The 12,837-nt window shown below is 45.2% G+C and overlaps 1 protein-coding gene across 7 annotated transcripts in view; it reads right to left on the minus strand.

Annotated features, from left to right (window-relative positions):
* Nucleotides 1-12,837, minus strand: part of RAD52 (RAD52 homolog, DNA repair protein) — a 68,279-nt gene that overhangs the window by 19,314 nt on the left and 36,128 nt on the right. For all 7 annotated transcript variants that reach the window (XM_066590939.1, XM_066590938.1, XM_066590937.1 and 4 more), the window contains exons 5-8: nucleotides 4,655-4,722; nucleotides 4,106-4,224; nucleotides 3,842-3,917; nucleotides 1,184-1,407 (exon numbers count right to left, since the gene is read on the minus strand). In XM_066590939.1, coding sequence (XP_066447036.1) covers nucleotides 1,184-1,407; nucleotides 3,842-3,917; nucleotides 4,106-4,224; nucleotides 4,655-4,722 — 487 coding nt within the window. The remainder of the gene's footprint in view (nucleotides 1-1,183; nucleotides 1,408-3,841; nucleotides 3,918-4,105; nucleotides 4,225-4,654; nucleotides 4,723-12,837) is intronic.

Consider the following 12,837-nt stretch of genomic DNA (forward strand, 5'->3'; position numbering starts at 1 on the left):
ACTAAATTATGTAAAAAGCAGATAAAAACAGAAAAGTTGGAGACAGAGAGACTTATTTCCAAAGAAAGTAAAAAACTACTACTTCACATAAGAAAATGAAATGTCAAATGAGATGCAAAGTGGTAAAGTAAACTTTCCACTAAATGTCACCAGTTTAATCCAGAAAGAAGTGCAGAGCCGTCTTAAGGCCCTTTTGGGCTGCTAAAAGATGAGCGATGACTATCATCGCTCATCGTGCAGTTTAAACAGCCGCCGTTCCATAGCGAAAGGCGCCTGTGTTATGTGAATGGAGAGGGGTGGGGGAACGAGAAGAAAGAAATCTCCTGCACTGCCACGCCCCCCAGCTGGCCGCTCCATGTACAAGCCAGCTGTTTTAGCTCCTATGCAGGAGCACGGGGATACAGGAACGAGTGTCGGGCATCGTTTGCCTGACACTCGTCCAATGTAAGTTGGCCTTTAAAAAGGTTAGAATAGACCAATCACCACATCCCGATGGTCAGGTTCTAAGGGAATAGACAGACCCTTGTTTTTGATGTTTAATGACTCTATAGTGACAAGGTCTGTTCCACTAGATTGACACAAAATTAATGTGGTGCCGATATTCAAAAAGAGGTCAAAAAGTGAACCTGGAAACTACAGGCCGGTAAGTCTTACTTCTATTGTGAGTAAAATGTTTAAAGTGTTTCTAAGAGATGCCATCCTGGAGTACCTCAAGGAAAATAGCTGTATAACTCTGTATCAGCAGGGGTTTATTAGAGACTACTCCTGTCAAACCAACCTGATCAGCTTCTACGAGGAAGTATGTTCTAGACTGGACTGGCGGAGAGTCACTGGAATTTGTTAATCTGTCTTTTTCGAAGCGTTTGATAACGTGCCTCATAAAAAGTTGGTATATAAAATGACAATTCTTAGTCTGGGCGAGAATGTGTGTAAGTAACTGGCTCAGAGATAGAAAGCAGAGGGGGTTATAATGGCTATATCTTTCTGTACATTAATGTAAAGTATTCAGATGAACATGAGCACGTTTCTAACATTTTTTCACCCAGATTCCCTGCATTCTTCCCTTTAGCATGCTCATAGATGTAGTAGTATTGTAAAACTCTGGTAGTACTGCAGGCAGTGTTGCCGTAGGACAGCCTGTACTAATGAGATGTTAATGACCTTATCGTTAGTAGCCTAGTACCTGGAGTCATTAAGGTTGTTTTCACTTATGTTCCTTGTAAAATCCCCGTGATGTGGTTTGGTAGGTGATGGGTCGTTGCCACCGGTCTTTTCCTGGATTGCTGGCTCCTGATGTGTTCTGTCTACGGGTTTCTGTTCTTGAAGGAAACTATTATACCGTGCTTTGTCAAGTGTAGCATCATAGTCCTGACGCTTTGTCTGAGCCACATCCAACTGACCTGGAGGCTAAGAAATAAAGTTGTTTTAACAATTATAACAATGTAAAGAAATGCCTTGCATATGTCAGTGCATCAGTCCTGCACAAGTGAGTGCATTACCACCCAGGTAATTAAATATTGCGTACTAGTTTCTTAATCTCAGTAACGACTGCATCAGTCCATACATTTATTAACTTTCCTCTACTAGATGAATTCTTGGGGCACGCCGCTATAATTTACTACTGGAGCTTCCAGCAGCCAAGTTATTAATGTATTTTGGGGTCCCCATAATTTTAGACAACAGAAACTAGGGGAAAAAAACAATTTATACTAATTTAAACTTCCCTGGTGGTCTAAGCAAGTGAAGGGGTTAACGTTACTAAATGGCCTCGGGTAGCGCTCATTATATACATGGCACAATTGATATATACATAAAGATACAGAAATAGTGAGTATATAAGAGCAGCTTCCACTAATGAGGCGGCACCTGATTAAAGGAGATGTCTCGAGGAAGCAGTTAAATTTTTTTTTTGCCCAGTCCCCCCCCATTAAACATACATTACTAATTACCCCTGTAAATGACATTTCTAGCTGGTTCGTACTTACCGTTCCAGCGTTTCAGCAACTTATAAAAGTTTCCTCAAGATGGCCGCCGGCTCTTTCCCCGTCGCTCGCTGCAGCCCGACGTGCGCGCTCCCGAGACGCCGCCAGCTGTGTCTCCATGGCAACCGGACGCATCGCAGCCGCCGACCAGACGCCCCGCAGCCGCCGACCAGACGCCCACCGCCAGGCAGCAGGTAACCGGCGCTAGCCCCCGGCTCCCCAGCGCTAGACCCTCAGCCCAGGTGAAGGCCCCGGAGCCCAGCGCTAGGTTCCGGAGCCCAGCGCTAGTTCCCCCGGCCTAGCGGCAGCCCCCCCCGGCCTAGCGACAGCCCCCCCCATCGCAGCGGCAGCCCCCCCGGCGCAGCCCGGCGCAGCGGCAGCCCCCCCCCCGGCGCAGCGACAGCCCCTCCGGAGGCTTCTCGGGGCTGCTGGGCTGGGCTGGGCTTCTCCGCTGGGCAGCTCCAGTTTCTGCACCTTCCTCTAACAGAGGAAGGTACAGAATGGCCGCTGCAGCGCGCTCCCGAGCAGTGACAGCTCGTCTGCGCATGCGCAGAAGAGCTGTAGCGGGGAGCACACTGAAGCGGCTCGTGCTGAATGGAGAAGACCGGACTGCGCAAGCGCGTCTAAAAAAGCAAGCTGCCAGCGAATTTAGACGGAACCATGGAGACGAGGACGCTAGCAACGGAGCAGGTAAGTGGAATAACTTCTGTATGGCTCATATTTAATGCACAATGTACATTACAAAGTGCATTAATATGGCCATACGGAAGTGTATAACCCCACTTGGTTTCGCGAGACCACCCCTTTAACCCTTCTTTACCCCATTCCAATTACTTCATTGGGAACTTTGCCTGTAGTATCAAACCTGTCCACTGCAGTGAGAAAGGAGCTGTCTGCTTCTTGCAGAAACCAGCTCAGTGCATGAGAACAACGGCGTGGCGAACAGCTAATCTTTGGGGTTCCAGGCAGTGGGACCTCCACTGATAGGCAATCTATTGTTTACTACCCCTTTTTCCTCTCTCGGTGAGTATTAGCAGAGATGGCAGCTTGGCAAATAGGATTGTATGTGGGCCGTGCTGCTGTCACACCCTGCCCTTCTCTCCTTATGAAAGCCCACCGAAAATCACACTGAAACCTGAAGCTGGAGAAAGAAGACTGTCACTATGTTCACAACGCTGTCAGTAGAGAATAGTGCAGTCATGCAGGGTTTCCAAGCTTTGTACAGGCACTATATGAAAGCGGAGAGCAAGTACTCCTCCACTATTCGCTGCTATGCTGGAACACCACTAAACCTGCTCAGTTCTGTTTCTGAATGATCAGGCAGAGCGTTTTAGGAGTGTGATCATGGAGTTTCGGTGCTGTCCGAACACCCTGACTTCAGATTAACCACAGTAAAAAAAATCAGGTTAGCGCTCCTGAATGTATTGGCAGACAATATCACTCCACACGTGTGTTAAATATATAAATAAGTAACACACTTACCCGGTGTCTGGCAGAGACCTTGACTAAGATCCCTACCAACACCCCATATCCAGAAAAGCCTGTAAGTAAATGCTGCCGGTGAGTCCCTTAGAATCCCTCTGGGCTAGACAGTGGGAGAGCTCCTGCGGATCCTCCGTCTCTCTAGCAAGAGAGCCGCCAAAGAAAAAGTCTATATGTTTGAAAATAAGGATACCGCGCTCCTTAGAACATCCACGTCCGGGACGTGGATGTTCTAAGGAGCGCGGTATCCTTATTTTCAAACATATAGACTGACTTCAGATTATACGGGGTGGATACTTTTTAGCAACTTTTTTGCTTGCTAAAAAGTGCATCTCGTAGTCTAAAAAACCCAGGAATATCTTTCTATAATCACTCACCAATTTGGGAAGTTTATTTACAGCACGCAGGTAATCTTTATCCAGTATACAGTTTCCGAGAGCATTCCCAAAGCACCTAAAATAGGAAATGAATACAAGTTATATTGTAATTATACTTAGAGTCACAAACCAAAAAGTTGTGCCGTTAACCACAAAAAATAAACTTTTCTTTTAAGACCTAACATTTGGATTTACATTAGGTTTACATAAGCTTTACATTAGGATTAAAATGCAGAACACAGAAGATTCTGGACTCTGCCTTACTTCAGTGCTCTCTTCAGCCCATCTGTTACCGCCTCCTTCCGTGCTTTCTCCAAAGAAAGTGCTTTAGACTTCAGCCCCTCACTGACACCGTAACCAACATCTTCATGAAAAGAGCCGTCCTAGGGTGTCAAAGGAAGAGAAGTATGACTTCAAAGGGATTTCCCAGGTAGCTCCCACTGTCAGTCCCGGGATACACCACCGAGGTCGGAGAGGAGGCTGCTGCTCCGACCAGTGTAGCGGCTGGCGTTGTAATTGCAGGTGCTAAATCAATGGGAGCTGCACTTGCAATTACAACAGGGCTTAGGGCAGCAGCTTCCGCTCTAACCCCGGTGTATCCTTGCACTGACAGCGGGCACTGCCTGCAAAATCCCTTTAACTACTTGCCTCTTACATCACTCTCCCACCACTTAGACTTGAGCTCCATGTCAGGGTCTACTATGCTGTGAAACACATACATATGGTCCATATTCATATTAGCATCAACAGAAGCTGCTCCATCTGCGGAGGGATGAACAACAAAAACAAGAAACAATAGAAACAAAAATTTACCTTCAGCTGGACTTTAACAAAAGCGCACACTCCGACGTAAAACTTGCCATTACTCAGATCCACAAAATCTGCAGTAGGAGAAATAGCTTAGTAAGTGATTGTAGGGAAGATCTTTTAACCACTTTGTGACTGCCTACAGTATATTTACGTCATAGTATGTAAGGCCGAATGAAGAGGAGGTCCATCTAGTCCAGCCTGTTATCCTTCTGTGTTGTTGATCCAGAGGAAGGCAAAAAACCCCAAGAGCAGGAGCCAATTAGCCCTTTTGGGGGAAAAATTCCTTCCCGACTCCCTAATGGCAATCAGACTAATCCCTGGATCATCCCCTAATAGTTCCTACCTGCCTGTATACCCGGATTAAAAATTAACCTAAAGATTTATAGCCTGTAATATCCTTCCACTCCAGAAAGACATCAAGTCCCCTTTTAAACTCCTCTATGGATTTTGCCATCACCACATCCTCAGGCAGAGAGTTCCACAGTCTAACAGCTCTTACAGTAAAGAACCCTTTTCTGTGTTGGTGATGAAACCTGCTTTCCTCCAGACGTAGCGGATGCCCTCTCGTCACCATCGCAGTCCTGGATATAAACAGATCATGGGAGAGATCCCTGCATTGTCCCCTCATGTATTTATACATAGTTATTTGATCACCCCTTAGCCGTCTTTTTTTCTAGAGTAAATAATCCCAATTTGGATAGCCTCTCTTGGTATTCCAGTCCCCTCATTCCATGTATTAGTATAGTTGCCCTTCTTTGAACCCCCTCCAGTACTGTAACATCTTTCCTGAGCTCCGGTGACCAGAACTGTGCGCAGTATTCCATGTAAGGCCTTACAAGTGCCTTATATAGTGGGAGGATAATGTTCTCTTCCTTGCCCCTATACGTCTTTTAATGCACCCCAAGACTCTATTCGCTTTTGCAGCAGCTGACTGGCATTGGTTACTTCAGTTCAGTCTACAATCCACTAGTACCCCCAGGTCTTTTTCCATATCACTTTTCCCTAGCAGTACCCCATTTAGTGTATATTGGTGACATCCGTTTCTCCTGCCCATGTGCATAACCTTACATTTTCAACATTGAACTTCATTTGCCATTTTTCTGCCCAAGCCCCCAGCTTATCTAGGTCCGTTTGTAGCCGTACCTTGTCCTCCGTTGCATTGATTATATTGTATAATTTTGTGTCATCTGCAAATATTGATAGATATTTTACTGTGCAGCCCCTCTATCAGGTCGTTGATAAATATATTGAACAGAATGAGGCCTAATACTGAACCCTATGGCACCCCACTAGCGACGGTGGCCCAATCAGAGTATGAACCATTTATTACCACCCTCTGCTTTCTATCTCTGAGCCAATTCTTTACCCAGATACACACGTTTTCACCCAATCCGAGCTGTCTTATTTTATATATCAGTCTCTTATGCAGCACGGTGTCAAATGCTTTAGAGAAGTCCAGATATACAAGATCAATAGACTCTCCCAGGTCCAGCCTAGAGCTTACTTCATCATAGAAGCTGATCAGATCAGTCTGACACGATCGACCCTTCATGAATCCATGCTGGTGAGGAGTTATTCCGTTGTTCTCCTTGAGGTACTCTTCGATGGCGTCTTTTAGAAACCCCTTGAATATTTTTCCCGTTACTGAAGTGAGACTTACCGGCCTGTAGTTACCAGGCTCACTTTTGGTCCTCTTTTTGTAAATTGGAACCACAATGGCAATGCACCAATCCAATGGTACAACCCCGGTCTTGATAGTATCCATAAATATTAGATATAGCGGCCTAGCTATTACATCACTTAGTTCCTTTAGTACCCTTGGGTGTATTCCATCTGGGCCTGGCGATTTATCGATTTTAATCTTCTTTAACGGGCTCAGCACTTCCTCCTGCGTTAGGTATGAGACATTTTGTGAGGGGTTCACTTTATTCCCCTGCATCCCGTGTGGCATTTCCTTTTCGTTTGTGAATATGCTTGAAAAGAAACTATTTAATAGATTTGCCTGCCCTCCATCATCTTCAATGGTTTCTCCTGCATTATTTGTTAAAGGGCCAGTGCTCTCGGTGCAAATCCTTTTGCTGTTAATATACCGTATATACCGGCGTATAAGACGACTTTTGAACCCCGAAAAATCTGCTCTGAAGTCGGGGGTCGTCTTATGCGCCGGTAATACAAAAAAAAAAAAGTGTAAAAAAAAAATAATTCATTACTCACCTCCCCCGGTGTTCTGTCGCGCTCCGGCAGGATGTCGCTCGCTCCTCGTCCCCGGCGCAGCATTGCTTTCTGAATGCGGGGCTTGAAATCCCCGCTTCCAGAAAGCTAATACACACGCCGGCAGCCATGACATCATTGAATGGCTGTGATTGGCTAAAACGCACGTGGCTTCAGCCAATCACACTATTCAATGACATCATTGAATGGGTGTGATTGCTAACACGTGCGCCTTCAGCCAATCACAGCCATTCAATGCTGTCATGGCTGCCGGCGTGTGTATTAGCTTTCTGGAAGCGGGGATTTCAAGCCCCGCATTCAGAAAGCAATGCTGCGCCGGGGACGAGGAGCGAGCGACATCCTGCCGGAGCGCGACAGAACACCGGGGGAGGTGAGTAATGAATTTTTTTTTTTTCTCCACTGTATACCGGCGTATAAGGTGAAAGTTGGGGGGTCGTCTTATACGCCCCGTCGCCTTATACGCCGGTATATACGGTAGTTGAAAAATAGTTTCGGGTTGTTTTTGCTCTCATTGGCGATCAGTCTTTCTGCCTCCTCTTTAGCAATTTGATCTTATATTTGCATATTTTGTTTTTTTCCCTGTACGATTTTAGCGCTTCTTCGCTGCCTTCTTGCTTTAGTAGTTTGAACGCTTTCTTTTTTTCATTTATTGCCCCTCTTACCGTCTTGTCGAGCCACATTGGTTTACTTTTACTTGAAGTTCTTTTATTTTTAAAGGGAATGAACTGCTCGTTTGAGGCGATTAGGATCCTTTTAAACTTTTCCCATTTGTCCTCTGTACTGATATTTTTGAGGATGTTGTCCCAATTAATGTTACCTATAGTAGTTCTAAGCTGATCAAATTTTGCTTAACTAAAGTTTAGTTTATTTGTCGCTCCCTGATAAGGCTTCTTACTGACTGAAAGTTGGAAGTTGATTATATTGTGGTCACTGTTCCCCATGTGCCCCTCACCCTGTACCCCCCTTATTCGGTCCGGTTTGTTAGTTAGTACTAAGTCCAGAATGGCCCTCCCTCTCGTTGGTTCCCGCACAAGTTGAGTAAGGTAGTTATCTTTAATTGATCTCAAGAACTTATCACCCCTTGTGAGATTTGCAGGTTTCGTTTTCACATATTATATCTGGATAATTAAAGTCCCCCATGATAATTACTTCGTTGCGGTTTGACACCTCTTCTATCTGCCTTAGTAGTAAGGTTTCAGTTTCTTCTGTTGCTTTTGGTGGCCATAGAAAACCCCTATCAGTATTTTGTTATTTTTTTTCTCCCTGTATTTCTACCCACAGAGATTCCCGGTGTTCATCTCCTACTCCTATATCTCCCCGTAGTCTCGGCATTAAGTACGATTTAACGTACAGACATACCTCTCACCCTTTCTGGTTCCCACAGTCTCTTCTGAAGAGATTGTAACCCTGTAAATTCGCCGCCCAATTGCACTTATCATCAAGCCATGTTTCCGTTATTCCGACTATATCATAGTTTTCATCGGCCATTTTCGCTTCAAGCTCACCCACTTTACCGATCAGACTTCTTGCATTTGTGGTCATACAATTTATACAGTTTTTTTTGTTCTTTAAATTTGTTTTGTTGCTAATGGTACTATTGGCTGATCTGTCAGTTCTAACTGTACTAGCCCCTCCTACTGCTTGACCCCCTTTCCCATTGCTTAGACCCAGGTCGCTAGCTACACTGACTACCCCGTCTCTATGCAGCAGAGATGTAAATTTTAGATATGCTGTAAGTGGGCGATTGCAGCCTTTTAAAGCAAATAAAACACCCAAACAGGCTGTGGTTTGGGTGCCGTCATCGGGACCCGATTAGTTCAGTCTCTGATGACGTCATTAGCGACAGCCAATTACAGCAAATCCTGGAGAAATTTAACTTAGTAACAAACTTTCCTAGAATGTCAGTGCTATATCAGTATGTCTCTCTTCTACTTACCCCCCCCCCCCAGCCTTCACACATTACGCTCAAATTAACCTACAATCACCTACACCATTTAGTTAGCATAGGTAACTGTATAAAGTAGGATTAATATTTTAACAAATTATCCAAAAATAAGTTACATTTTTAAGGGTACATCACGCCTAACAGATCCACAGCAAAATCTGTGACATATTTTGCACTGTGGACTTTGGTGCAGATCCGCGCCAAAATCAACACCATTGTATGGATTTTGACAAGATTTTTGATGCAAACTTACAGCAGATTTCACCCTTTCAAATGTAGGGGTGAATTCTGTTGCAGAGTCACATAAAAATCTGCACCAGTGGTGTAATCCGGAATTGTACACGGATTTTGGTCAGGATTTTCTGCAGTAGAAAATCCACTATGTGTTCTTGTACCCTTACATTAATTTATTACATCAATTAATTTAATCAGTATCATGTATATCATTACACAAATTTTAAATAGAAATGAAAATTAAAAAGATACGTCAGATTTTTTTCAATTAATCTTAAATTATTACATTGAAATTACTCAGAAACATACAAAAGTTTTTCATTGTGCTTCCAAGTAAACCATACCTGATGAAAAATTAGTACAATATCTATGTACAGTACTGGTCAAAAGTTTTAGAACCCCTCAATTTTTCTGGTTGTTTTTCACATGAAAGGGGTTGTCTCGAGGAAGCAGTCCCCCTAATTAAGCATACATTACTAAGCCCCCCTGTAAATGACTTTTCTAGCTGGTTTGTACTTACAGTTCCAGCAACTTATAAAAATTTTCCCAAGATGGCCGCCGGCTCTTTTCCCATTGCTTGCTGTAGCCCGACGTGCGCGCTCCCGAGACGCTACCAGCTGTGTCTCCCTGACAACCAGACGCCCGCAGCCGCCGACCGGACCCCTGGATTGAACGCGGCCGACCACGGCACACAGTCACCCACCGCCAGGCAGCAGGTAACCGGCGCTAGACCCCTGACAACAGACGAAGGCCCCCCCGGCCCAGCGGCAGCCCCCCCGGCCCATCACTTACCTGGGCGGCAGGACGGCAGGACTGCAGGACAGCTGGGCGGCTCTGCACCTTCCTCTAACAGAGGATGGTACAGAATGGCCGCTCCAGCATGCTCCCGAGCAGTGACAGCTCGTCTGCGCATGCGCAGAAGAGCTGTAGCGGCGAGCACACTGAAGCGGCTCGTGCTGAGAGGAGAAGACTGGACTGCGCAAGCGCGTCTAAAAAAGCAAACTGCCAGCGAATTTAGACGGAACCATGGAGACGAGGACGCTAGCAACGGAGCAGGTAAGTGAATAACTTCTGTATGGCTCATATTTAATGCACGATGTATATTACAAAGTGCATTAATATGGCCATACAGAAGTGTATAACCCCACTTGATTTCGCGAGACAACCCCTTTAACACAGTTCCAGTCCAGCAAATAATGTGAAATGGTTCAAAAGGAAGTTAAACACATAAAAATATTACAAAATTTCAACCAGAAATGAATTAACTATTTCATCAAATGGACTTTTTTTTAGGGAACAATATCAAGGACAGCTGCTCTGAAGCACAGAAAGCAAATTCTAGTTGAAATTAGATGCAAACTATTCCTACAGGTTTATCAATTTTTGTAGATAACTTTCAAACCCTCTGATTCTATATAACTAGTGTTGGAGCAGATGCATTACAACACCCTCTGGGGCAGGATTTGGACAGTTTTAACCTTTAGGACAGAGCACATTACTAGAATAATAATCTTTATTTGTATAGCGCCAACTTATTCCGCAGCGCTTAATTATCATAATAGCAATAAAAAGGCAATTAACCAAGGAAGACAGACAATTAAAACCTTTGGAATTGTAGGTCTATCCAACAGAGAAATTGCCAGGAAGCCAAGGTGGCAATCAGTACTTTTTCGTATACCACCACAAGGCACTTGGAAACCGGAGGAAACTCTGACAGGAAGAGGTTTGGCAGACCAAAAGCCACTACAAAAATCACACGACAAGTTCTTGAGAGCCAACAGTTTGTGTGATCGGCATCTCACAGAAAGGCATCTTCTCCTGCAGCAACGGCCGGGTGAGTGACAGGCAGCCCCCACAGAGGCTTTGCCAGCTACTCCTGACCTGTAGACCCCCTCCCCAAGCCCCTGCACTTCAGCGCTGGCTCTCCCCTGCTGCCTGCACAGCCCTGCTGACACCTGAAACCACTGTACTATCTGCTGGTCATCAGCTCTTCACACCATGGCTGGCACAGTGGAAAGAGATACTAGAGGAGAGGGGAGAGAAGAGAAGGAGAGGAAAGACATACAGTTCAGGAGGAGGAGAGAAGAAATCCACAGGAGGCAACAAGAAAAGTGTACTAATAAGCGCTATAATCCTACCACCAGTGAAGCCAACTGTCTGCCCTCCCCCTCATCTACCCACCTGCAGCCCCCTTATTCACTCACCTAGGCAGAAGCTTGGGGTGCAGGAGGGAAACGCAGGGGCAGAGGGAAAAACAATATTCAGCTGCTGTCTAGTGTGTGCAGGACTGCTATTGTACTCTGCTGCCATGTAGTGGATTCTTGCTGAAATAGCATTCTACCCAATATTCCTGCTGCAGAGTTCTGATCTTGAAACTAGAAATTGGGGAGTGCGTTATTGCTAGCGCGACAAACTTATAATAATGCACACCCCACACTCTGCTAGGTACGGGACCTCAGTGATGAAGTAGCGGCGGAAGTCTTGAGAGAACACCTCTGTGGTACAAAATAGCTCTGGCTAAGTGACGTCTCTACTTCTAAATACATTTCTCTATAATTCAATTACACCCTCCGCCTATATAGCTCCTCCTAACGAACAAAAAGAGCTCACCAATAGAGTACAGCAACTTGTGAAACCTGGCGCTTCAGGGGTCCCCCGCTGCTCCCACCACCAACTATTGCGGATGTACTCAAGGCCATAACAGGCTATCGATCTGCTCTTACTGGGAAGATTGATACCCTGCAGTCTGACTTCAGCCTGCTACAGGCAGATGTCCACAACATGCGAGAGCACGCGACCACTGTGGAGACACGAGTCGCTGATCTAGGAGGACATAGTCGCACCACTTACAGCGCAAATACAGGCGCTTGAATCTACCTCCTCTGCTCAGCAGTTAAAGATCGACGACCTTGCAAACCGCTCTCGCAAATGCAGTATTAGGATGGCCGGCTTGCTGAAGGGGAGACAACCCTGTGAATAACTGGAATCATTACTCAGGGAAGTCTACAGCTCTAATTCATTCTCCACCCTCTTTTGTGTGGAACGTGTGCACCATATTTCAACCAGAGCCCCGCTTTCAGGAGCGCCTCCACGCACATTTATAAATTACAGGGACAGAAATAAAGTGCTGGAACTGAACCAAAGGATGGACCCCCTAAAAGTACAGGGACAGGTTGTGAGAATCTTCCCTGACTACTCCCTGGAAGTACAAAAGCGTCGCCAGAAGTTCATGGAAGCTAAGTGTCTCTTACGTGCTAAACAGCTGGAATTAGCAGTGATGTATATAAGGCTTCGCTTAAAGGTCATCAAGGAAAACCGGGCTCACTTCTTTGATAAGAAGGAAGATGTGATTGTTTGGCTAGAACGCCAATAAATTCTGATTGTCCTTAGATATTTGAGACTGGTAACTTTTGATACTCCTTGATGCCATTAGCCTTGCATTTACTCTCTTATGAGGGGGAAGGAGAATCCTTCTTAATGTTGGAAGAATACTTTACTTTGTACTACTTTAATGAAGAGACTGTTTTATACTTACATAACGAGGACATTGAAACAACTGTTTGCAATGTATAATCTCTCCTTCCTTTTCAGGCTACTGACCCCAAAGCCAAGCTCTAGCCAACAAGGTCTAGTATACTGTAGCCTTATTTATGGCCCCTTTGATGAGGGGGGCGTTTGGCCCCCAAAGCTGAACAGGCCACTGTTTTATTTTATACTGAGTTACTCTCCAGTGGCTGAACGGGTCTTTCTCCTTTATTCAGTTACTTAGTACGCT

The sequence above is a fragment of the Eleutherodactylus coqui genome, chromosome 2 (assembly GCF_035609145.1).
Source record: "Eleutherodactylus coqui strain aEleCoq1 chromosome 2, aEleCoq1.hap1, whole genome shotgun sequence".
NCBI lineage: Eukaryota > Metazoa > Chordata > Amphibia > Anura > Eleutherodactylidae > Eleutherodactylus > Eleutherodactylus coqui.